This window comes from Pimephales promelas, chromosome 21 (genome assembly GCF_988280905.1).
Source record: "Pimephales promelas chromosome 21, fPimPro1.hap1.1, whole genome shotgun sequence".
Lineage (NCBI taxonomy): Eukaryota > Metazoa > Chordata > Actinopteri > Cypriniformes > Leuciscidae > Pimephales > Pimephales promelas.
In genome coordinates, this window is record NC_142789.1 from 23474872 (window position 1) to 23500608 (window position 25737).

General features: G+C 37.6%; 2 protein-coding genes across 4 annotated transcripts; one reads left to right on the plus strand and one right to left on the minus strand.

The window, feature by feature from the left end:
- Window positions 1-8823: 8823 nt before the first annotated feature.
- nacc1b (nucleus accumbens associated 1, BEN and BTB (POZ) domain containing b) lies at window positions 8824-15449 on the minus strand. The gene is made up of 5 exons (XM_089125286.1): window positions 15315-15449; window positions 11565-12581; window positions 10688-10973; window positions 10148-10245; window positions 8824-9807 (listed from the first exon to the last, which is right to left on the minus strand). Exons 2-5 carry the CDS (start codon window positions 12556-12558, stop codon window positions 9503-9505), a joined length of 1683 nt encoding a protein of 560 aa, XP_088981412.1. The 5' UTR covers window positions 12559-12581; window positions 15315-15449; the 3' UTR covers window positions 8824-9502.
- A 2423-nt stretch (window positions 15450-17872) lies between these two features.
- Window positions 17873-25712, plus strand: trmt1 (tRNA methyltransferase 1). Of its 3 annotated transcripts, none has more exons than XM_039673260.2 (16): window positions 17873-17964; window positions 18386-18785; window positions 18871-19090; window positions 19214-19401; window positions 20257-20372; window positions 20443-20555; window positions 20652-20800; window positions 20941-21024; window positions 21131-21200; window positions 21825-21959; window positions 22089-22174; window positions 23477-23585; window positions 23682-23758; window positions 23909-24028; window positions 24110-24224; window positions 25363-25712. In XM_039673260.2, exons 2-16 carry the CDS (start codon window positions 18409-18411, stop codon window positions 25438-25440), a joined length of 2037 nt encoding a protein of 678 aa, XP_039529194.2. In that variant the 5' UTR covers window positions 17873-17964; window positions 18386-18408; the 3' UTR covers window positions 25441-25712. The 3 variants fall into 3 exon arrangements, with proteins under 3 accessions (XP_039529194.2, XP_039529196.2, XP_039529195.2); XM_039673262.2 differs by having other exon boundaries at window positions 17877-17913; XM_039673261.2 differs by having other exon boundaries at window positions 17890-17973.
- The last annotated feature ends 25 nt before the right edge of the window (window positions 25713-25737 follow it).

Here is a 25737-nt window from a genome sequence, read left to right on the forward strand (position 1 = left end):
TTTTACCAGTTCATTTTCACGCACCACATTATGGAATAACGTTGTAGCAGGGAAATATACCACAGTAAAGATACATATCAAGCTATATAAAATCTAATGGACCCTTTTTACGGACTGTGATGATGTGCGTTTCCTACTTTTATCAACGTCGCAAGTCCAGTAAGGTTTTTAATATTTTCATTTAATAATAACAAAATGAATAACAATTAATTTAATAACAATTACAATGAATACACATTTATGACGCTATCCGTTATGTTTATATTACCTTTGTTGAAAAAAAGGAATTATTGTGGCTACAGAGTTGTTGTTGTTTTTTTACAGAACTGCTGAGAGAGTATTTTGACATAATGTCTGCATTTACACGTCAACGATGTAGCTAAGTTACTTAAAATAAATCGCAATGGAAGATGATTTCGATATATCTAAATATGTTTAATGAAAGGTAAAACTTCCGAAATCTCTGTGTAAACAATGAGTGAAGTACTCACGCAAGCGATCACTTCCGGTGCATGCGCAGACCGAAGCGCACGTGCCTTCAGAGTAGTTGGAACAGGAGGTAAAAACGATATAAATACTGTTCGTTTTCTCACACAAACCGCTCGTTTCGTGCCATCAATGTGTACTTACATTTATGAGTCATTAAATCATGTTTAATTTTGACTTCTCTGTGCATGCTCTTCGAAAAGAACCCAGGGTGGACCCCAAACCTGGCTGCATTATGACTCATGCAGTTTGACCGAAAAATATCAAAATTGAAAATTCTGTGGAAACAAAGACACCTAGCTGCTACATCTTGGATCCCCTTGAGGTAAGCTAAAACATATCAAAAATTAATTTCAAAACGAACTAACTTATCGCTTTAAAGCAGAAAAGTCTTTCATTAGCATTTTTCGCGTACAGACGACAACAAACGTTAAAACGACCACTGTTCACACGGATCCGCGAAAATGATTAATACCGCCAGGAAACGCTAATGAAAAATATTGCGCCTGCTTATTTCTGGTCACTGTTTTTTCACAAATTCGTATTTTTGTAGTTTTCATGGAGACAACTGTATCATTTTCAAAACCTTGAACTTTGAAACCCGATTTCTAAAGTTTACTTTTCAGGAGTAAAACGCCGTTGTAGTGTAAATGAACAGCCAAAAACCCATACGTGTCCGTTTTTGGTTGAAAACGGCCCCTCATGACTTCCGCTTCTGAGAACCGGAAATGTGAAAAAGGTCCATCCTTTAACTTCTTTAAAATAAATGATTAAGCCACACATTAAAACAAAAGCACAATCATTTTCTTTGTTACAAACCTTTTTTATTAAGATGTATTCTCTTGTTTATCTTTTTCTGTTTTTACAGTAATGTGCAATTTTCTTTCTTGTTGGGTCACAGAAGGAATACACAAAGTTATTGGCACTTGGAACACAGAGGAAACACTGGCATGTACTCAGGGTGGGGTGAAGGGTATTTTGACATCAGTAGACGGACGCTACTGCATTGGTTTCCAAAAAGGTTTCTGGGGAATAACATCTCATGCTGTGAGTGCACAACTAACAATCAAACTTCATTAGTGTTTCTATGTATAATGTACAGTATATATAGATTTGTATTTATATATATTCATAGATCTATACTGGAAAATAAAAAAAAGCTGCAAGATCCCTGCGGCCACACCAGAGACACGATCTCCGGAGCCATGCTGACAGTCGGAGCTCCCGGCCCCTGGTGAGGTATGAATCTACCATTTACATCTAGTTCCTGTAACACCGTTCAGACAAATCTGAACAAAAGCACGTCAAAGGGTCTCCTGCATCACATGACCTGTTTTAGGGCACAGGGGCCAGGGAGGTATGGCTGAAGGTGTCGGGAGGTATCCACGCACACGTATTGGTCTCTGGTGGGCAGGGACATACAAGGAGCAATATATGTTCTGTAAAAAGTCATTGAGGTTGCCGGCAGCGCAGAAGCGCACAGAAGGGTGAAGTAAATGTACATGGAGCAGAGGGACAGAGGCATGTTTATACTGGGGGAGAGAACACTGGAAAGGTGAAACGAGATTAACAGATTGATAGACATCTAAGGATAAAATGTATATGATGTACAAAAGTTTAAGAGAGGTATGTCTTCATCCGAGGCTTTTGATTGCATCTTTCATTTTCCTGTGTACATGCCTCTACTTTTCCCACATAACTGAGGTGGAGTGTGTGTGTGTGTGTGTGTGTATATACACACACACACATGCACTGTATAGGTCAAGTCATTCACACAGAACGCGTTCTTGCACCTAAAACACATTGAGACGTGTTTTTAAGTTAAGACACAACAGGGAAATCTGTTGGTCAATTTTGACATTTTGGGCTTCCGTAACATGTTTTGGACTAGTAAAAAAAGAAAACATCCAAAATACACATATTTTATTACTCTTCATCTAACTGAGTTTCTAGACTTCAATTACAAAACAAGAGCTATTTTCTTAAAATGATCCCTCCCCACTTTCTTAACTTGGCTTTATCCAATGTTCAGATTTCTAAGCTGGAAGGAAATTTAAGCAAAATAGTGCATATTTAATTAGATAATGCCTTGTTTGCATATATAAACAACATTTCAGAAAATGTGTAATACAAACAATTTGTCTTAATGTATTGTGATTAATCATCTGGGAAAGTATGATTATATATATATATATATATATATATATATAAACCATATGCACCAGTGGTGTCTTGCCTTAAAAGTCTAAATAAAAATAAAAATAATAACAAAAAAACAGCACAGGGAATGCAAAAATGTGTTCTGTGTGAACCAGCCCTAAGACTCAGAAAGAAAGAAATAGAGAGAGGGCACTGAAGGTGCGAAAGTAGGGGTCTTCAACTTCTTTTAAGGCCAAGCAACCATTGCTGTCCATAAAGATGGAGAATGGATCCCCCTTTACATGTTATATAAAACTGAGTGTTGCACTTTAAGCCTGGCCATGCATATATATATAACCATATTAATGTATTTACATATGACGCTTATATTGCAAAGATAATAATAACTATTATTGTATTAAAAATAAAATATCCATTTTATTTTATTTAATGTTGGAGTACAAATACAATTTTAGCTGAACATCTTTAGCTTTTTATTTTGTAGTCAGTCAATCAACACTACAAAATAAAAATAGGGTTGCAGACCCTCCATTGAAGACCCCTAAGACAAACTATGAACACTCCCTCTCTCTTGTAAAATAATTTAATATCTTCAGAAAATGATAAATTTGTAGCACTCTAAGCTCCATTTAAACACATTTTACAATGTTTAATTTCATTCTTTGTCCCACAGAAAAAAAAAACTTTAATATTTAATAGGAATGTAATTATAAAGTAAAGTTTCACATAAAAATTGCAGTGTCAAATATTTAGTTAGTGATAGCTGTTCGCAATATTCCCCATATTGGTTAATAAAGTGTAATATTAAATATTGATTGTTTTGATCGTCACATTGGTAAAATTCAGCAGAAACAATTTATTTTGAGTTCAGAATAAACACAATAACATTTCCTTGTATTTGGCAGTTCAGAAACATTTTAAACTCAGCTGTGTACATTTTCTCCTGTTCAGGGGTTAAATAAAACATAAAAAAATGAGAATTTTTTTTCTTCTAAATCCTTTCCTGTCCCTTATTGGCCAAGAGAAGTAACTGCATTGCAGTTCTCTTTTCTACCGGCAGCATTTATGAAGTCTGACACCAGGTGGCGCTCATACACGTGCCACTCAACATCATTCAAAGATCCTCTTTACAAGCAAACTAATTCAGTAACAAATGATTTCTTTAAGACAGAAAATAATAATAATATAAAGCTTGCAGTGCACGAAGACCCTAACTCTTTACATCTACACTCCTTAAACTCATTCATCCCTAAAATAATAACATTTCAAAACAGTAAAATCTCTTTCCTTTCCCAGCACTTCTCTTGATGCTAGCTATTGTACATTTCACAATGTTTCTTTAAATTACTACTCTACGGTCTATGTTAAAAATTAGTGGCATCTCAATGGCTAAGCACTATTCTAAAGCAGAACAAAACATAGATAAGAAATAGAAGATAAGAAAAACAAAGATGCGTTGTTCGCCTTACATTTTATCCCTCGTTTTTTTTTTTTTTTTTTCCAAGTCTCAATTCGAAGCTTGATCTCAGTTGTTCTGTTTGATTATTACTCAGAATACATGTAGTTTAATTGAAGAACTAAAAGGATCTTGCACAAAAGACCATGCGGGTCAGGGGTTAAACTTCTACACTGGGTAATTCTACTCAAGTTCATCGGGTTAAGAGTTCAGCGCACACTGTGTACCCAATCTCACCAATGCACCACTGAGCAGAACATGTTAAGAAGTGATTCATGAGTCGGAAACATTACGAATTCCAGCCCCCGTGGACACGCATGCTGGCTGCTTCCAAAAAAAACTCCTGGTCTCTCCCTACGTGTCCAAAATTATAAAAAAAAAAATAATAATAATAATAATAGTTTGTACCAAGCTGTACATCACCTCCTTATATGTGCATTCTGAAAGGATGACGAAATGTCGACAGCTGTTATCTTTTTATCTCTCGTTGTTTTTCAAAAGGTGCTATGAGGAACAGTCCAACACAAAGCCATATTTTTGCAATCACCATCAAACAAATATATATATATATATATATATATATTTTTTTTTTTTTTTTTTTTTTTGTAAATTTTTTGGACCGTGGAATGGTACGCACGCACGTGAGCGCAGACACACACACACACACACACAATTGTGTTCACATGTTGCTTAGTTCACTTGATATTTAAAGGGATAGTTCACCCCAAAATTAAAATCTCTCATTATTTACTCCTTCAAGTTGTCCTAAATTTCCGTTTTTTTCTGCTAAACACAGAAGACAATATTTTGAAGAATGTGGGTAACTGTAGCCATTGACTTCCATAGTAATTTTTTCCCATTCAATGGAAGTCAATGGCAACCGATATTATTTAAAACATCTTCTGTGTTCAGCAGGAGAAAGAAAGTCATATAGGTTTGGAACAACTTAAGGATGAGTAAATGATGAAATAATTCATTTTGGTTGGTCTTAAAGTCAACATGGCATGCACAATCCCTTTTAATTCCACAATATGTTTCGAATATTAAATAATTTGAATATTAAATAAGAAACCAAAATGTAGGACAGGATTTGATTTAATTTTAACAACTTGAATATGATTGGATCATTAAAAGTGGTTGTTCTACACCAAAATTGGAGCCAAATGTAAAATTCAAACCTGAAGTCGACTGTAAAAAGGATGCATTAGCATGAAATGACTAGTTTTAGAAACAAAGCACGTTATTTCAAAGCATTTTTTTTCATTCCATTGAGAAAAAAACATTTGTCATTTTGGAATAACATACACAGAAATTATTCACAATAACAGCAGGGGCCTCATGAATAAATGTTTCATAAGCACAAAATAGGCATTAAAATGTGCATGATATGTTTTCCATGCAAACAGATATATAAAAAAGAGAACATTTTAACATGGATGAATCATTCACAATAAGATCTATTGCATGCATTTAGAATGTCGTTTCATGGCGACTTTATCGAGATAATATCTCATCCTACTGCATTTAATGCATGTGTAAATTGAATGCAAATTAGTCTATGCCTAATAAAAAGCTTTTTGCATTCCCATATATGGTTACTTCAAGGAGAAGATGAGGTGGACAAGTTCTGGCAAACATATGGTTTTATAAATCCGACACCTTTTGATTATACTCAAACACTGGCATGGGTGGGTATGGATTTTTTTTGTGCGTGTATAAAAAGTTTAATACATGAGACCCCAGAAAAAAAATCAATTTTGATTTCGTTTTAACTCTACGATGGCAAAACAAAACCAATGGAGCCAAACCAGATTGGATTCAATGCGAGCTGATGTTTGTTTAATCAAAGCATACCCGTTTAATGCCTCCATTTGGGAAATGGCTCACTGCACCAGTTGTGTGTTTAAGTGTGTGTGTGTGTGTGTGCGTGTGCATCCATCTCCTCACCGTTCCCTCCCCTCTCTGCTTGCGTCTGCACTGTATGTCTCCCTCTCTGAGTCAGACAAAAACAAACAGAGCTCTCTGATCTCTGCATACACACATACCAACCACCCACCCATCCATCAACCCACACACACAATGCACATATTCCACAGTCAAACACCAACACCACCCACGCACGCACGCACACTCTCTCAGACATGCATTTGGCACACAAAACCCAGACGTACACACATTTGAGCACGTTCGCATAAACAAATGAGCGCGCATAAAGAGCATGCCTTTGGCTCACGCTCTCGTTTTCCTGTCAGCCTCCTCGCATGAATGCAGACATTAGCACGTGTGCCTCCAAAAATGGAAATGAAAAAAAAAGGAGGCTCAAACTCTGAGAAATAAGTAGCAGAGCACACCAGCACACATGCATTCAAACTCATCCAGGCATTCGGTGCCCTCCCTTCCTAGAATTTCTTTCTCTGTCACAGACTAGTTGTGTAAGACTCTCCGGCAGCAACTTCTACTCTTTAAGGCAGCGCTGAACAATCCAGCTCAGATTTCTGTGCAAATATCTCTTTCGTATCCGATCGTACTGCGATTAAGACTTGGTGCAGTCTCTTAGGATTGTACCACGTGGCCGAGAGGTAAAATTCTTCTGTGCCCTGGCCCAGTGCTCAAAAAAAACCCAACAACTTGCCTTTGTTCTTTTCTTCCATGAAATTGTCATTTAAAGAGATGGCTCACCCAAAATTATGATGATTATATTTTGAGCAACATCCAAGTCACTAAAACCATTTGGAGCGATATCAACATTCTTTAAAATTTCTTCTTTTGTATCAGCAAAACTTCACATGCAAAAAATTAGTAATAGCGTAGAGAAGTATGAAACTCCCAATATCGGTTATATTTGTATGACATGTTTCTACCCACAATATTTTGTTGAACATCTTAAAGAAAATCATACAGGTTTAGAAAGACATAATTTGGCGAGTAGATGACCGAATTTTCACTTTTAGGTTAACTATCTTTTTAAAAGAAAAGATAAAAATGAAAAAATGAAAATTGTAAACATTAAAAACTCACAAATAACAGGTAAATGTGCTAATATAGTATAAATGTGCTAAACTTTTTATCATAATTTTGGACTGGGATGATCTTGAACAATCACAACCTTTCTTAAAGGGATAGTTCACTTTGAAATTAATTTGATTACCTCAAGGGCATCCAAGATGTAGCCGTCTTTGTTTCCACAGTATTTTCAATTTTGATATTTTTAGGTCAAACCGTTCTTGTCTGTCAGTCATATAATGGAGGTCTATGGTCACCACCTCAAAGAGCATGCACAGAGAAGTCCAAATTAAACATGATTTAATGACTCGTAAATGTAAGTACACATTGACGGCCTAAGACACGAAACGAGCAGTTTGTGTGAGAAAACGAACAGTATATATATCGTTTTTACCTCATGTAACCACAGCCGCATCCAAGTGAACTTTGGTCTGCGCAAGCGCCAGAAAGCCCCGGAAGTGATCTCTCGTGCGTGTGTGTCACTTATTGTTTACACAGAGATTTCAGAAGCGTTACCTTTCACTGTGAAGATCTAAACATATTTAGATATACAGGAAATCGCAATGGAAGACTATTTCGATATATCAACAGACAACGTTGAATTTTTTGCAACCGCGTGAGCGATCACTTCCGGCGCTTTCCAGCGCTTGCGCAGACTGATGCGCCCGTGGGCTCAGATCACTTGGTAAAAACGATATGAATACTGTTCGTTTTCTCACACAAACCGCTCGTTTCGTGTCTTAGGCCATCAATGTGTACTTACATTTACGAGTCATTAAATCATGTTTAATTTGGACTTCTCTGTGCATGCTCTTTGAGGCGGTGACCATAGACCTCTATTATATGACTGACAGACAAGAACGGTTTGACCTAAAAATATCAAAATTAAAAAATACTGTGGAAACAAAGACACCTACATCTTGCATGCCCTTGAGGTAAGCTAAAACATATCAAAAATTAATTTCAAAGTGAACTATCTCTTTATGCCATAATCAGAGATTAAAACAATATAGCCTACCATTACAGGAAATAAGTGTGCTTTAAACACCTGAAGATGCAGGTCATACTTTGGGAATCTAATTTTAACACATACTGGTGGAACTGCACTTTTAAATAGCATGGTCACTTCTTTCATCTCCGAACTTGGGGTAACAACAGCTCTTTATTGTGATTAGACTTCAAGAACTTCTCTTTCTGAAACCCGAAACACTTAAAAACGGACTTTTCAAATCCACATAATAAGACTAAAAAACAGCTTCCAATCTCATAGTGGTCTTTACCGATTTTGAGCCACCATAGCTATGGCACTGATGCCCGTTCAGTGCTGCACTCGGCCCACTTCATCAGAGCGTTTAGTGCATCTCTGTCAGAGGCGCTGAGGCGTAGCATGTCAGAATGCGCCATGCGGCAGCATGCGCCACACTTGTGTGATAGGTGCATGAAGCAGTCAGCTATGAGACAGTCTGCAGCCGCCATACACACTCATTTACAGAACACACAGACGCCATGTGCCATCTATACAAAACTACATAAAGAAAAATGTAAAAGGCCTTAATGATTTTTAAGCTTGTTTTGGGATTTGCTTTGCAGACATTTGACAGTAAAAACTTGTCGATTTGATTAAACCTACCAAAGTAACAATATTAAGCCTTGGTAATATACCAAAATAAAATGATTCAAATAGATTTTAGATTTCGCTAATGCAAAAACATGTGGACAACAATTCACCATTCATTGATTCAAAAAGGTGAGAATCTTGCACAGACCCTCTCTATCGACAATCAAAACGACAGTAGTTTCACACATAGCAAAACAGATTCATCTGCCTCTTACAAATTCATATCACAAATCATGACAAACTGCTTCTCTTGGGATACTTGGCAAGACAAATAGTGGAAAAGTTGGCAAAAAATTACAAATGTTGTTCAAATAAGAATATTTAAAAGAAACAAAGGTGCCTAAGGGTGTTGGTGCAAGAAGAGGAAATGGGGTCCAAAAAGCAGATATACAGCTACTAAATAGTAACAGATGAATACAATCTAACGTCCAGCAAAATTAACTTTCTGGATTCTCCAAAAAGATACATTCAGAATCATGCCAGTGTTCAAAGACTGGATAGGAGCTTCCAGACACCATTTCCCCTTCAGATCACCCCAAATGTCCTCAAAAGGTCCCTCCTCTTCAGGAATGTGTTTCTGCAGTATGAAGAGGAGGGCCCACAAAGTACAATCAAAACAAATCTATAGGGAAATAAAAATAACCAGATTCTGAAGTGGGATTCAACAACAGTCTTCATAAAGATACACTTCTCGACTCCGTGATGACATCAACGCCCAAGGTGAGACTGAGATACGATGGAGGAGTGGAAGGGAAAGAATACCATGGTATTGTTACTCACTAAAACAGGCTGCTACCATCCCCGCTCACACCTTGCAGGGCATCTGTAGATGAATGGCCTGAATCAGAGGCTGTGCCACCTTCCAGGGATCCTGTTTCAAAAGCATGCTCCACTCCCAAGCCGTCAGACTCCATTTTGGCAGCGTCCGGAAGGAAGTTGGCATAAGCGTCGCTTTCTGCCATCAGAAGCTTCAGTTTCGGAATCCAGCTCTTGCGTACCACGCGCCGTGCGTTAGTGCACATGTCTGCAGCGATCGCGTTCATTTCGCTTTCTTTGAAGCTAGGGGCAAAGTTCTGGCAGTAAACTGGAGATTTAAAAAACAAATAATAATATTTTTTAGTATCGTTCAAATAAAAAATAGCAAGAGATATTTCCTTCCATGTTGTGACGAACATCCAATTATCAGAAAAAAAAAATATATATATATATCAAAAATATATAAATACGCAGATGAATCATTCACAATAACATCTATAAAAAGCATTTACAATATAGATGGGGTGAATTTTCATTGCATGCCAACTTTAAAAACTCAACTGGACTGTTTTAATGTAGATAAAGCTGCTGGGTTCATATTAGCTAATTTCTTTAACCAAATAACAAAATATTATACCACAACATATCAGCATCAATACAGCACTTACACTTAACAGCATGGAGAACCCGACTATCGAGGGGCTTGCGATTGGGGTCATTTGTGGAGGACCGGATCCCTGTTCCACAGCTGTTTGCAAGAGTGCTTCTAAGGGAATAAAAGAAAATAACACTTTTAAAGTAACACATGAAATCTGACCTGCAGATTGCAAAGGGCAAATGGGAAACTCTTTGTGGACTGTTTTCTTCAACTAACTGAAATAGTATGAAAAAAGTCACTTTCTAAATCCCTAAAACAATTGGTTAAATTTCCATAAATGACATGTTAATCTATTATTTACTATTAAAGAACTGGTTCACACAAAAATGTTGGCTTAATGTAATCCCGAACCCATATGACCATAATTTTTTTTTATTGATACAAATAGGACATTATGCTAAACATCTCTTTTTTGTGTGTGTGAAATAAATTCGAGCAGCAGGGTAAATGATGACAGATTTTTTATATTTGGGTGAACAATTCCTTTAAATACTAATGTATTTAAGTTTATTTTCTGCGGAAGACATTCAAATTCCAAAACTTCACTTACCGGTCAAAAAATGCAGCAAGTAGCCGCCTGAGCAACACTTTGTGGCGTGTGCCCGCACTAACGTGGCAGTTCATCAGCTGAGCACGTGAAATAAAAACACTGGTGCCGGTTACTAGCTCCAGTTTCTCAGCAGGGTCACCTTCTTCATAGAGTTTAGGATGACAGCGGTTTCCGATCTGTGCAATAAGCTCAGTGGGAAGAGAGGCCAGATCTTGCCTCACTCGAACTCCTCTTCCCCTTGATTCAACTGTGAGGTGGTCGGGTAGTGATTCCACTCGTTCATTGGCTGAACCAAGATTGCAAAGCAGAAAAGATGTAAAAAAGAAGAAAAAAAAAACATTACAAGAGCTTACATTGACTACCAAACTGAAGACAAATAAATTTGAATGGAACTGGTCAAGATGTTGAATATATCCCTAACCCTTTGTTTAATAAAAAAATATAATAAATGTACGTGTAAAATAATATAAAATTAATTTATCTCGCACTTTTGTTTAGTTCTTTCATTTTTAGTAAACATTTTCTTGCTTTTTATACGTTGCTTAGATTCTTTTTAGGGGAACCGTAAATGGGAAAAAACAGGACAGTTTCCTCTACTGTCTTATCTGTAATTTTGAGTTTTCGGAAAACAATAAAATTGATTTTTTTTAAAGTACAAAAAAAATAAAATAATAATGAATAGTCTACTTTACAACTACAATAGTCCTATTGATGGAGTTCCTCAGGGCTCGATACGTGGCCCAATTCATTTCCCACAATTGCACTTCATCCTGAAGTCTACTTTCACGATGCGAGGTTTAGCAGTCTCCGTCAATACATTTAACTGACAAGTATTTTCAATCAGACAATGAAATGAATTCTAGTCAACTTTTCTTACCTGTTGCCCCTACATTTAGCATACTGTACATAGTGTACATATTACAGATCTGTCTGTACTGTTCTTCTGTCGTTTCGTCTGTGATTTCCTCCTCTTCTTCATCATCGTGGTAAGAGATTGGCGAGTCACTGGTGTACATGCTGGGGGTGCTTGGGCTGGTGCCGTCCGGCGTGCTACTGCTGTTGTTGTTGTTATTGTTGTTGCTGTTGCTATTAGTGGTTCCGCTTCCACCCAATAAAGCTGCACTTTGAGGTGGGGCCCCGCCCATGCCCCGTGCTGCCTCCTGCGAAAAACGGGCTGCTTTTCTCATACCTCCACCTCCACCTGCCCCTGATCCTCCACCCCCTTCACGGCTACCTCCTTCCCAAAGACGCTTTGCAACTGGAGTGCAAACCACAGAGTATGATGATGCTTCCGGTTGGGGCTGATGGGCCTGAGGTTGCTGCTCTGTCTTCACCCTTGACGTCAATGGAAGAGGCGTGAGACAAGAAGCAGGTCGAGCCGTCGCCGTGGTGACCGCACCCCCTCCAATGTTGCTACTCCCAGTTTGAGTAACGGGGCTCTGGGGTTCTGAGGGCGTTTCTTCTGTGTGAAGACCCTGCGAGTCACAACTTGGTGAGCTGACCTTTAGGAAGAATTCTGTGCCTTTTTCCATAATTTGCTGAATCTGCAGGAATCCTGCTGTGTACATTAAGAGAAACTGATCCCCCAAGTTCATGCTAAGTCGACCGGTGTAACAGAAGGAAAGGATCTGCTGGAAGCTCTGAGGCTGAACCGCTGGTGGTAACTCCACTACAGAGCTCTTACTTCCAGAGTTGAACAAATCACGAAAGTAGGAGCTGCTGGCAGCCAGCACTGCCCGGTGGGCTTTAAACGTGTGACCCTTCACCACCACTGACAGATCACAGTACAGACCCTGAAGCCTCTGCTCATTAAGGCACTCCAGGACATTGTTGCCAAAGTTGGGAATCGCCATCTGCAGCATCTGAGCCATCGCAAAGCCCAGCACCACAGAGTCTGTGAAAACAGAAAACACTTGGTATTTTATTTTTCACCTCAATTATAAAATGATCATATAATAATGATGAACAGTGGGTAAGCCTGTACAGAATCCACATTAACACAAGTATTATATCAGCAGCTTCCCAAAAGATATTTAACCTGACTTTCAAATGTATACACATTCCCACCCTTTGTGTGTTTGTGTTTTCAAATATTTGGATTATTTAAATGTTAACAGTTAGTAATAATCAATGTCGTTTCATAAATTTTACCATATCAATTACACAGAATTCCAGACATGTTCTCACCAAATCAGTGTGGAAAATGTGTAAAAGTGTGCCGATAACATGCGGTCTACCAATAGGATATGATGACAGTCAGGTACAGTAATATTCATAAAATAACCATAAATCATTTGTAATTGTTTTTAAGAAAGTTTGAATATCACACAATTTCAAAATGTCAAATTTAAAATCTTGTTCTGTTTTTTAAAGACTCAACAGCTGCAAAAATGTTTACGCAAGACGACTTAATAGGTTATTAAAAAAAGTTATAGAAACTTGATATAGTAATAGGTTGAGTCAGTAAGATTTTCTAAATGTTTTTTGAAAGAAGTCTCTTTTGCTCATCAGGTCGTCATTTATTTGATAAAATATACAGTAAAAAAATATTATTACAATTTAAAATACAATTTTTGGCAGCAATCACTCCAGTGTCAGATGATCTTTCAAAAATCATAATATGCTGATTTGGTGTTCAAGTAACATTTCTTATTATTATCAATGTTGAAAAAAAAAGGATGTGCTGCTTAAAATTTTTGAGTGAAATAAACAGTGATCCTTATTTTCAGGAAGAATTTGATGACTAATTTTCTCACTTTTGTCAACTTAAAGCATCCTTGCTAAATAAATAAACCAGTAACACTTCCTTTTACAGTCCAATTACCCATGTAAATACTATGTACTTATTTTAGTAACTACAATTACTGGGTAATAACTAGTATTAACCCTGAACCTACCCCTGTTCCATGTACTTACTTAGCCAGTACTTTCTAGGTAAGTACACTGTAAGTACTGTACTGTAAAAGGAAGCGGTACCAATAAACCTTACAGACCCCAAACTTTTGAACGATAGTGTAGATAACTTCTGATTTAAATAGTCCCAAAAGTCTCACACATATATCATTCAAACTGTGTCCCTCAACTAAAGCTTCAAAGATTTTTTTTCTTTCTCGACACACACACACACTAACATACATGCGCATATATATCATCTATTCTTATAAAACCATAGAGACAGTGCTATTCTCTGTTCTAACTCCAAGGTCAGTGCACGCAGTCCCACAAACAACATCCCATGACTAAGTCCGTAACATAGAAACAAAAAATACATACATCACACCACAGGGAATCAGACAAAGAACAAAAGCAATAAATGTTGATACACATTCTTAATATAACTGAGGATTGGAGCTCATGCCTAGGGCCATTCAGAGGTTTTCTGCAGGTCATAAACAATTTATCCTACGGTCTATTCTTTTTAGGATCATACATATTTTAGAATCTGCTAAAGGTCAGCAGCAGTACTTAAACAAAATCCTTTTAGGAACAAAGATGAATGCATGGTAAACAAGAAGTGGTTCAGTGAATATTCTTTAACACAATTAGAGCACATGCCTAATGCAATAATAACACTATCCATTCTGTATTATGAAATCCAACATGCTTCAGGGGAAGTACTCTTATTTATTTGAGGTTTTTATTTGCACATTACATGAAATAATATCTGTGTACAATGACCAACAACTCTTCAAAATTAAGTGCAGTTACTTTAATGTGCATACATTGTTTACTTATGTTCATTCAGTCTGCTCAACGCTTTTAAAACTTGTCTCTCAAGAGTCCGTTAACAACTTCTTAACAATCAAAAATGCTATCGTTCATCATCACAGGATCTTCTTGAGTAATAAAACACGGCTACTGAAAAGTACCTTACAGTTTGATCAAAAATCCCCCAGTAAGGGTGTACTGAGTAATCTCACACCAATTTATTGCTTTGTGTCTCTGTGCAAAGGTTGATCAGATCGCATGCATATATAAAGCGGATCAAAGATCTGTCTGGATAAAAAGTAAGGTCATGCAAAGTTACAACCCCAAATTTTGCTGCTTAAAGAAACTTCCGTTTACACTCTTTAACACACGTATACACACACACACACACACACACACACACACACACACACAAACACATGATCATGCATTAAATTATCAAATAAAGTCTCTTTTCTATTTCCCAGTTACTGCAGTTATTCTTACTACTGTTAAAATTTGATAGCCACCAAAAAATAAAAAATATAAATAAAAAATACAGAAATATTCTTATGGCGTTTATTGATATTATGCTAATTATTATGAACAGCATAGTAACTGGTATTTTGGAAATGGTAGTTAAATAAAATCAATTTTCGGATTGTGCCATCCTAATTTAAAGGGTTAAAGCTAGTCCTTTATCTACTAGCAATCACATTTTAAGAAATTCTAATAAATTTAGTGAGATAACTAGTAGTTTAGATGGTCGATTAATGGCTGTCTAGTTCATGAGCTATTAGGGAAATGCGGTCTATTCATCCAGGCCATTTTGTTCTGTTTCACTCGTACAACTCCCAAAGCAGTAATAATAACAACAGTTTTAAGTAAAGGCATGAATGTAAAAAAAAAAGAAAAAAAAAGCGATTGTTTGTAATCTCACTGTGAGAGTCGGACGCCGGTGTTTCTGTGATGTGTGCGGCCGCGGAAGGGCTGCGGTTCCCGGTGAGAGTGTGTGCCCGCACCGCTGCCCAGCTGGACACGAGCTCCGGGTTGGCACGGGCCCGGGGGGGGGGGGGGGGGGGCTATAAATACAAGAAACAATGCCCCAATTTCCTGGTTTCCTCACTTGATGCTGCGACCAAAGAGCTCAAATCAGCTCAGCTATCAAAAATCTTGTCACCAAAATAGTCTGATAGATGAATTATTGAGAAGCCCACATCCGTTTCTCTCGCCCCCTCGGTGCCAGTGCAATGCTATGCAATGTCGGGCTGAATTACAGTCCTGTGCATACCAGAATATCAATATCCAAAACGCGTTGATTCGACCAACAGCATCCATATGCATGCATTTCGTTATTATTATCCTACCGCTATTTGCAATTTGGCTTTCTTAAAAGTAGGCTAGACTAAATTGTATGCACGCAGCGCAATCATTGGATTTCACGTAAAATATTCTGTGGTAAAATTCTACTCCATTTTGGAGGAAATGGAAGGGGGGGGTCGGCTTCATCTTTTCCCGACATCAACAGGTCATCCCGGGACAAATGCAGCAACTGGGGGGCGAGTCTGCACACTGATCCGCGAGACAAGACACCATTAACCACTTGAAGTCTGAAAGCTATGCATATAATGCCCTCGTGAATCCTCAAATCTTTCAGAAACAAGCGCTAACACTGCAATCGATGTTGTGTGGGCTAAAAAAAGTTGGAAAATATAAACGCATGTATTGATGCACCATACATCAAGCTCTCAAGCAAGTCATTGAAGTGGTTAAAGTTTTGCAAGCCCATCCCCCATCTACGGCAATCGCACACCTTCAGAAAACAATACCCCTGTCCAAAAATCACCTCAACATTTTCTGATACCCCGTGCCACAACAATAAATAATGCGACCCCTTGTTCAACCCACGTGATTGCCCCTTGACCCCACTCAAAGTGGCATGACCCTGTCTCGTGCATGCATTAATATACTCACCCCCTCGAATGCGATCTGCTGAAAAGTGGTTCAGTGGAGGAGTCAAGACTCTTTCTCTCTACGGGTAGCCATTCATCGTAAATGCACAGGCAAGACACCCGAGCGCAGAATAATCGAGGGGTGCATCGTTTTGTCACCCCGGTTAGAGCACAGAGTTACCGATCAATCATGCACAGATCAAGAAAGAGAACGCTAGCATGCAACCGTGCCGCGCGCTCAGTCCGCTGGATCAGAAAGCGAGCCGTGCGGAGCGTCTAGACTCAGGTGGAGCCCTAGGGTCTGGGGTCTGGGTGCTACGCGCTCTGCATGCCAACAGAGCTCTGCATGGCGCACTGGAGAAGTGCTTGCTTGTATTAAACGCCTCCCAGATATGTCCATCACGTCGCTCTAATGGGGTCACATTATATGGCGTACAGACAATTAGTGTTTATAGAGCGTGACTGGATTAGATTATTTGGTAGAATGTGACATTTGAACAGAAGGAGCAACTGTAGTGGCATATAAATATCAAGAACGTTTAATGCTGTGCAGAGAAGTCATATGTACTTATATATTTATGTTTAAAGTATACCAGTATAGAAATGTGAACTATAAAATGGATTAATACGTGCTGTCATGACAACTGTACTTTTAAAATCCCATATTTACTCACCCTCAAGCCATCTTGTGAATATGGCTTTCTTCTTTCAGCAGAACACAGAGTTATATTAAAAATGATCACTGTAAAAAAATATTGGTGGTTTAACTTAAAAAATTAAGTAACCTGGTTGCCTTAACTTTCAGTTCATTGAAATTGAAAAATTGAGTTAACACAATGAAGGGGATTGATTTATTAATCAGAAACTCAAAATATTATGTTATCTGAACCACATAAATTATCTAAGTTGATTTGACAGCAGAAAAAATGTCATGATAACAAATCATGTTTTTCTTTTTTCTTTTTCTTTTTTTTTTTTTTGCAGTGTGGCTTGTCCGAACTTCTGGTGTGTGTTTTTTTTTTTTTTTATCTTCCCAATAAAAAAACCTTTGACATTTATTTTATATACAAATCACCGATTGTTCACATCAATATACACCAGGAATTTGGTAATAATAATGGCAATTCATTTAAATATGGAGCAGATAAAATCTGTCTGTTTATTAAACTGTACAGAACAATTTTGAATTTACTCCTCATTTCCTGGCATTCAGTTTTAATGATTTGTTTTTTTGTTTTTGTTTTTTGTTGTTGTTTTTTTGCATGCAACATTGCTAAAGCATAGACAAGCACAGACTATAGTGTCAGGAATCTGAATAAAAGCAATATAATATAAAATACATTGTTATATTCTGATTCTGTTAGTCACTGACATTCTCTAATTACTGCTATGTGTATATAAAAGTTCGTATTATGAAACATTATGAAATAACCCTAAATCCGTTGAAACTAGTTCCTAAATGGCACTGCTTTGTCCTCGGTGTCCTTATTTTACAGTGTTGTAGCGCTTTCGCTGAGCGCATGCGCAGTGCCTGGCGTCTCAGTCAGGCGTTTAGTACTACAAGGCTTCCGTAGTTCACATACAGCGGTGAGCTGCACGTGAATTCTCCCTGAAAACACACGAGCTAACAGTTGACAAGTGTGTATGGTAGTGTACATTTAGCGATGTGGTATATTTTTTGTTCGTGACTGATTTGCTATGACATTACTAAAGTATTTTTTTGGAAGTATAATTAGCGGTTAGGAGGAAGGCGAGATAAATTGTAATGCTAACTTGGCTAGTTACATTGAATGTGAAGATGCCCAGGTTTAGAAACATTTGTCAAGTGTATATATAGTTAATTTAATGGGTTGAAATTGTATGTGAGTTGTATATGTATATAAATGTATTTAAATTGGTTTTAAAATATTTGACTGAAAAAATGGTTAACTTATTGAAATCCTTCAGTCAAAAGGTGTGGGAAGTTGGGAGCGGTTTGTATATATATAAATTAAGCTGACATAGCATGTAGGAGTTTGTAAGCACTTATTATTAACTAAAATCAATTTTGTGTTGACAGGTCACAAGGTTTTTCTTTGATAGATGTTAGCAAGGACTACACTTCAGGTGTCCAATAGGTGTCTTGGTTTGTCATTGGCATTTCCTAAGAAGAGAGCTTCCTTCCTTCAGATCCTCCCAACAAGGTGCAGTTGTGTCCTGAAAAATTTCAAAACAATGGACAGCAAGAAAGAACCCGAAGAATCCCAGGACACCATCAGTGCATGTGACAGTTCTACCACAGCAGTACCAAAGGAAGACACCAATCCCTCCAGCTCTACAGAAAGAAATCAGACCTCATCTACAGAACCTGGGCTTTTGCCTGGGGAGACAGTTGTCAGGGAAGGAAAGGCTGCCATTTTATTCCCAAGTGCCAATGAGGTGTTCTACAACCCCGTGCAGGAGTTCAACCGAGATTTAACGTGAGTATGCCGTCCAGTGTGACATCTCGTGATGTTTTATTTTCTAACCTCGCCTTTAAACTTCCCATATATCTTCTTTAATCAGGTGTGCGGTGATCACAGAGTTTGCCAGGGATCAGCTGGCTCAAAGGGGCGTCCGGATCCTGGTCCCTGGGGAGAAAGACAGAGTCGTGGTCCGACTCTCAGAGGAGAAGAATGGAATGGTGGATCAGGAAGTATCAGAACAGCCTGAAAATGAGCAACTAAAGGAAGAAGAGGCTGATGAGAAGGAATACATCACTGCATCTGTAGGGGAAAGATGTGAGGTCTGTCTTTGTCTGTTTCCTTATGACTCGCTTGTTGTTTTTTTTCCTCATTTGTGAATCACTTTGTCTAAAAGTGTCTGCCAATAAGTAAATGTACTGTGATTTATGTCTCTTTTGCTCTAGCAAGGTCTGTGTGTGCTGGAGGGTCTGGCAGCGTCAGGCCTGCGTTCAGTACGCTTTGCTCTGGAGGTTCCTGGCCTGAAGAGCATCACTGCTAATGATTACTCTGCTAAAGCTGCAGCGCTGATCGCCCGCAATGCACAACACAACAACGTGTCCCACATACTGCAAGCCAGCCAAAGAGATGCCAGGTCCTCTTTATATTCAACTATTTGCTTAGACACTCACAAACATCTATTGACAGCTGAAGTATGTGTTGGCTTGTTGTGTAATTGTAGTGTTATTAAAATACTGGTATAGTATTTATCAATATTTCAAATTAAATTATTTATTTTTTAGTTTCAGTTTTAGACATTTCTTTTGTACATATTTTACATACACATATATAGTTTTTGTATATTTATATCTTTAATTCATTTTAGCACTTATTTAAAGTTTAAGTAGTTATTTTAGTAATTTAAATGCTATTGTAGTATTTATTAATTTATTAATTATTCATTTTTTAAGTACATTTTAATTCATTATTTTAAGTATATCATTTTAACACTTTACAATAAGTTTTCATTTATTGACTTTATTTATTTATTGCAATTATTAACTTAAACTAAAAATGAACAATATATTCTTACAGCATTTATTAACTTTTGTTAATGTTAGTTCATGGTACATTAACTGAAGTTGATAGATATAACTTTTTGTCTTAAAGTTATTAGTATTAGTTGAGATTAACATTAACTAAGATTAAAAAATGCTGTAGAAATTATGTTCATTGTTAGGTTAGTACATGTTAACTAATGTAGTTAGCAAATAAAACCTTTTTGTAAAGTGTTACCATTTTTAAAAAAAAATGTATTTCTTCTATATAGCCTCATACACGTATTTTAGTTTGAAATTTAGCACTTCGACAAACTTTTTAAAATGTAATATTAATAATAATATTTAATATTTGAAATATTTATACACACACACACACATATATACGTATATATGAACAATAATACAAATTCGGTTTTGTCCTAAATCCTGGTATAACCCCATCTTTCCAGTATGGTAATGTATGAAGCAAGAGGGAGGAAGGAACGCTATGATGTAATTGACCTAGACCCCTATGGCAGCCCATCACCGTTTCTGGACGCGGCTGTCCAGGCTGTGAGTGAGGGAGGTGAGTCAGTTGCTGTTGCTTTTCTCTCACATGCACATATACATGAGTAATCACGCTCTCTCGTTGTCAGGGTTGCTTTGCGTCACGTGTACGGACATGGCTGTAATGGCTGGAAACAGCGGGGAGACCTGCTACAGCAAGTATGGCTCTATGTCCATCAAGTCCAAATACTGTCATGAGATGGTAAGAGGTGCTCACTGGGGTTTTGATGAATGGATGGAATGAAGGCAACACTTTATCATAGCTGTCTTTCTCACACTCTCTTCCTTTTTATTCTAGGCCCTGCGTATAATCCTGCACAGTTTAGATCAGAGAGCAGCCGTGCATCAGCGCTACATTGAACCTCTTTTGAGCGTGAGTGTGGATTTCTACATCCGCGTGTTCGTCAGAGTCAAAACCGGCCAGGCGGTAGTCAAAAACTCTGCAAGGTAACATTCACGGTTTATTTATGGTTTATTCTGACTGTCTATATATTTTAAAATGTATTCAAATAGAAAATGTCAAGCATAAGTGACTTATTTCAAAAACATTCAAACATCGTGTGTGTGTGTTTGTGTGTGTTTTGCAGTAAGCAGGCGCTGCTGTATAACTGTGTCGGCTGTGGTGCGTTCCATCTGCAGAGGATGGGGAAAAGGATAAGCCAAGGCAAACAGTGAGTGTTTCTATCTCCAGAATTGATCTTATATCTCCCGTTTCACATTTTTCTGAATGCTTTTGTAGTGGAAGTATCATTGTGTTTATTTATGTGTTTGTTACAGTATGAAATATTCAGCAGCCACTGGACCACCTGTAGGGCCTAACTGTGAACACTGTGGGCAGAGACACCAGGTCTGAACCATCAATATCTCCTCTTATGTTTATTACAAAAAATAAAATATCCCTTTGATGCGTTGTTAATTAGTTTGCACTTATGCATACCTCCCTACTTATTATAAACCATGTTGGTTATCTGCCAATATTAGAGATTTGTTAATATATCAGTATCAGTTGTTATTGGATGTATATCAGCACATATTAGATATTTAATTGTTCCATTTAATTTCCCCTATTTTTATAATGTCTTAAACACAAATAATTTAATAATGCTGTTATGTGTCATCTATCAAATCAAAACGAATTAATATTAATTGCCATTAATATTAATAAAATTAACATACATTTTTCATACTGTACATCAGGGATTCCCAAAAAAAATGTTATCAGCTGTAACCCTTTGACCTAAATATTTATTTTGAGTACTACCTCAGATTTTAATTTACATGTTTCAACGAAGTATTTAAGCAAATGCACTTATGTAGGTGCAAATAAACTTACAAGTAAGTGTGCAGTTATATTTTTCAATGGTTTAACAACACATTTGCATTGTGATGGTACATGCTATAGTATATTTCAACCATGAAGTTTTAGTTCTTCCTTGTTTTAATTTCTTTGTTCCTCTCTCTGTGTTTGTAGTTAGGTGGCCCGGTCTGGGCGGAGCCTCTTCATGACATTACATTTGTTCAGAAGATTCTGGGTGCCATTTCAGGGAACCCCACTCGCTTCAGAACGTCCAAGCGGATCGAAGGGATGCTTAGCATGGTGACTGAGGTCAGTCATTATTAAACTTAGTGTTCATAATCATCAAGATAATTATAACATCTTTAACGTCTCCAGGCAATAACATTTGGTTCACTGACTAGATGAGAATGAGTGCTGAGAGAATGATGTGTGTTTCAGGAGCTGCAGGATGTTCCTCTGTACTATACTTTAGATCATCTGTGCAGCACAGTTCACTGCAACACGCCGCCCATGCTGCAATTCAGGTAAACTCAATGTAGTGTTGTCAAAACTAGAGATTTTTCGATACATATTGATACTGAAATATTTGAAACGGCTTCCAATACTAATTTTCCATAGATACACGATATAAGCTGCACTTTCTCACTCTCTCATCTCTATGACAGCAGTTTGACACAAACCCGCCTCCCCTCACTCGCTCGTTTTATTTCCTCTGGATCAGAGGTGAGGGAATGTTGGGAATGTTGGTCCTGGAGGGCCACAGTCTTACAGAGTTTAGTTCCAATCCTAATCAAACACACCTGAACAAACTAATCAATGTCTTCAGGTTCACTAAGGCTACAATCAGATGAGTTTCTTTCAGGGTTGGAGCTAAACTTTGCAGGACAGCGGCCCTCCTGGACCGATGTTCCCCACCCCTGCTCTAGATGAATATTATTGGTTTAACAGGGCTTGAATTTCAGCGAGGGATTGCGGGTATTGCGTATATTTTACTAATTTCCGCAGATTTTGTGCTCACAGACACCCAAAGTGTGGCACATGAAGTCAAGTCAAGTCGTCACATTTATTTATACAGCGCTTTTTACAATAGAGACTGTTTCAATGCAGCTTTACAGAGATAACAGGAAAATAATGCAACAAAGTTTGTTTCCAGAAGAAAATAGTGTCATAGTCCAGCTTAAGTAAGTTCAGTGATGTTTCATTTTAGTTGTAAAATGTTATTAATTTAGTTAATTTATATATAGCCGCTCTGAAAAAAAAAACCTTAAGGTCATCATCCAGCTCAGTTCAGTTCTCATATAATGGTGTCAATTTAGGCAGATCAATATTATTGTTTAATATTAAATTAAATGTTAAATTTAATGTCCCCAACTAAGCAAGCCAAAAGCCAATGGCAACAAAGGTGAAAAAAGGCGATAAAGCCACCTCTTAGTATGAAATTGAGGTCTTTTTCACTGGTAATTTGCTCTTAAAAAGTCAAATACACTCAAAATGCTGGTCTTGTTGAGTAAACACAGTCGGTTATGTTTTAAGTGAACATAAGCAGTTGAGAAGGAAAATGCATGTGTAACTGTGTAATAAATCCATGCGTCAGGTCTTAAAGTGACAGCAGCCTAATATACCTGCTGCCAAATTATGAGACAATGTTTACGAATATCTATATGGCAGTTTTTCCCCACAGGAATTTATGTCAAAACTGTGGCCAGTGAAAATGCTGAGTAGCTTGTAACTTTGGAGAACCACTAGCCAAAGTGGCTGGTGAGCAAAAAAGTATCAAGCCCTGTAAGTAGATAGCAGCGTGTCCTCACTTTCTATCTATTGTGTAGGTCAGCTCTCCTGCACGCTGGGTACAGAGTATCTTTTTCACATGCCTGTAAGAATGCTGTGAAGACCGACGCTCCCGCTAGGGTGTTATGGGATATCATGCGCTGCTGGGTGAGTGATCCGCATTCACTCATAAGATCCTCCTCAAGAGTTCTTAAGACAATGCCTTGTTTTCTAATGTAGTTTCTCTGTTTGCTTATCCCTCAGGAAAAGTCAAACCCTGTGAAGAGAGAGCGGTTATCAGAAACTAGTCCTGCCCACCGCATTCTCTCCACAGAACCAACGTAAGGATGTAGTGACTATTTTACATTTTATACTAAAATCCATGTATCTGTTGCTGTGCTTTTTAGTTTGGCTTAATTGCAGTTTAATTTTGTTTTAACTTAATAAAAATACAACTTTATTACCCTTAATCTTCATATTCACTCATTTAGTCTTCAGGCCTGCTTTGAGATCAGAGAGGACGCAAACCCTCAGTCACGGAAACGTCACCTCACCCGTTTCCAGGAGAACCCACAGGCCAACTGGGGACCCAAAGCACGTGCCAAGGCTGGGTTGGTCATACTAATATTGTCCATAGTGAAAATCTTTCAGTTGATCTTAAAAGTATTAATCTTTTTCCCTCTTGTATTTAGTGGAGGAATCTCATCTGAGCTGGAGGACAAAAGAAAACACTTTCAGGGTAAAAGAAAGAAACCGATCACAGACTCTTCTCAACTCAAGAGCCTCCCATGTAAAAGGTTTCGAAAGGTACGTTCACTGGAATTCAGTTAATGATTTGACTTTCAAACATGTTGCTTTTATTATATCATTTCCAAATTGGTCAGTGTTTGAAAATTATTATGAGAAGAATTTTTTTCTTTTTAATTTTCAAATGTAAAGAGGACCTAGTGTATGCTTCTTTACATTTTCAGCTTTCTTTAGTGTGTAATGTTGCTGTTTGAGCATGAAAAAGATCTTCAAAGCACAAAAATATTTATATATATTTATTATTATATATTTATAAAGCACAATAATATTAATATCAGTTAACACTGTTTCTGAACTCCCTGAAACATCTCGATTGTAGTTTTACATTTACTTCTTGGAACGTACATGTCACAGTATTCCTCATTTAAATAATTCCCACCCAAAGCATGCGCCAAAAAAAAAGAAGCAGGCAAGGCCTGGTTGAGTTGCGTTAGTTTTGTGTTGAAACTTGCGTTTATGGTATAGGATGTGACATTTCCGAAACGCGGTCAAAGCTGTTGACCAATCACAACACATTAATAACTACAAAAGTTAATTCAAAGTTAATTAAGATTCAGTAGTCAGTTAAAAATAAACCACTTGTATAACCAATAATTCTGGACCAATAATTAAAAATAAATAATTAATAACCAATAATTCTGCTGGAAGAGGTGTTAGTGAGGCCAGCAGGGGGTGCTCACCCTGTGGTCTGTGTGGGTCCTAATGCCCCAGTATAGTAATGGGGATACTATACTGTCAAAGAGCACCGTCCTTCGGATGAGACGTTAAACCGAGGTCTGTGGTCATTAAAAATCCCAGGATGTCTTTCGAAAGAGTAGGGGTGTAACCCCGGCATCCTGGCCAAATTTGCCCAGTGGCCTCTGTCCATCATGGCCTCCTAATCATCCCTATATATACCAATTGGCTTCATCACTGTCTCCTCTCCACCAGTAAGCTGGTGTGTGGTGAGCGTTCTGGCGCACTATGGCTGCCGTCGCATCATCCAGGTGGATGCTGCACACTGGTGGTGGTTGAGGAGATTCCCCCCTCTATGTGAAGCGCTTTGAGTGCCGAGAAAAGCGCTATATAAATGTAATGAATTATTATTATTATTATTAATTCAACTCTCTACCTAAAAATGCTATTCTTTCTTTTTTAGGGAACATGTACACATGGAGACAAATGCTGCTATTCACATGAGCTTGAGCAAGAAACCAACAAGGACAAGATGGACTAATTGGTTTTCTCACTACAGTATGTACATCACACAGCTGTGACAGCTAGTTAAAGACTGAGACTTTACGACTTGTAAATGAATGTTCTCTTGGCTGTCTAAATGTGCACTTCTGTTCACAAGGTCTGTACAGATTTGGACCTAAAGCTTGTTTTATGTTAATTGGATTTGTGCAAGGCAAGTTTAATTTACCCGATAACCCGGGAATAAGTGGGACATTTTATTATTGGAAATAGTTTTATTTTCTCCTGGCAAATAAATATTAAGAGAATGTGTGTTTTTGTAATGTATTGAGCATGA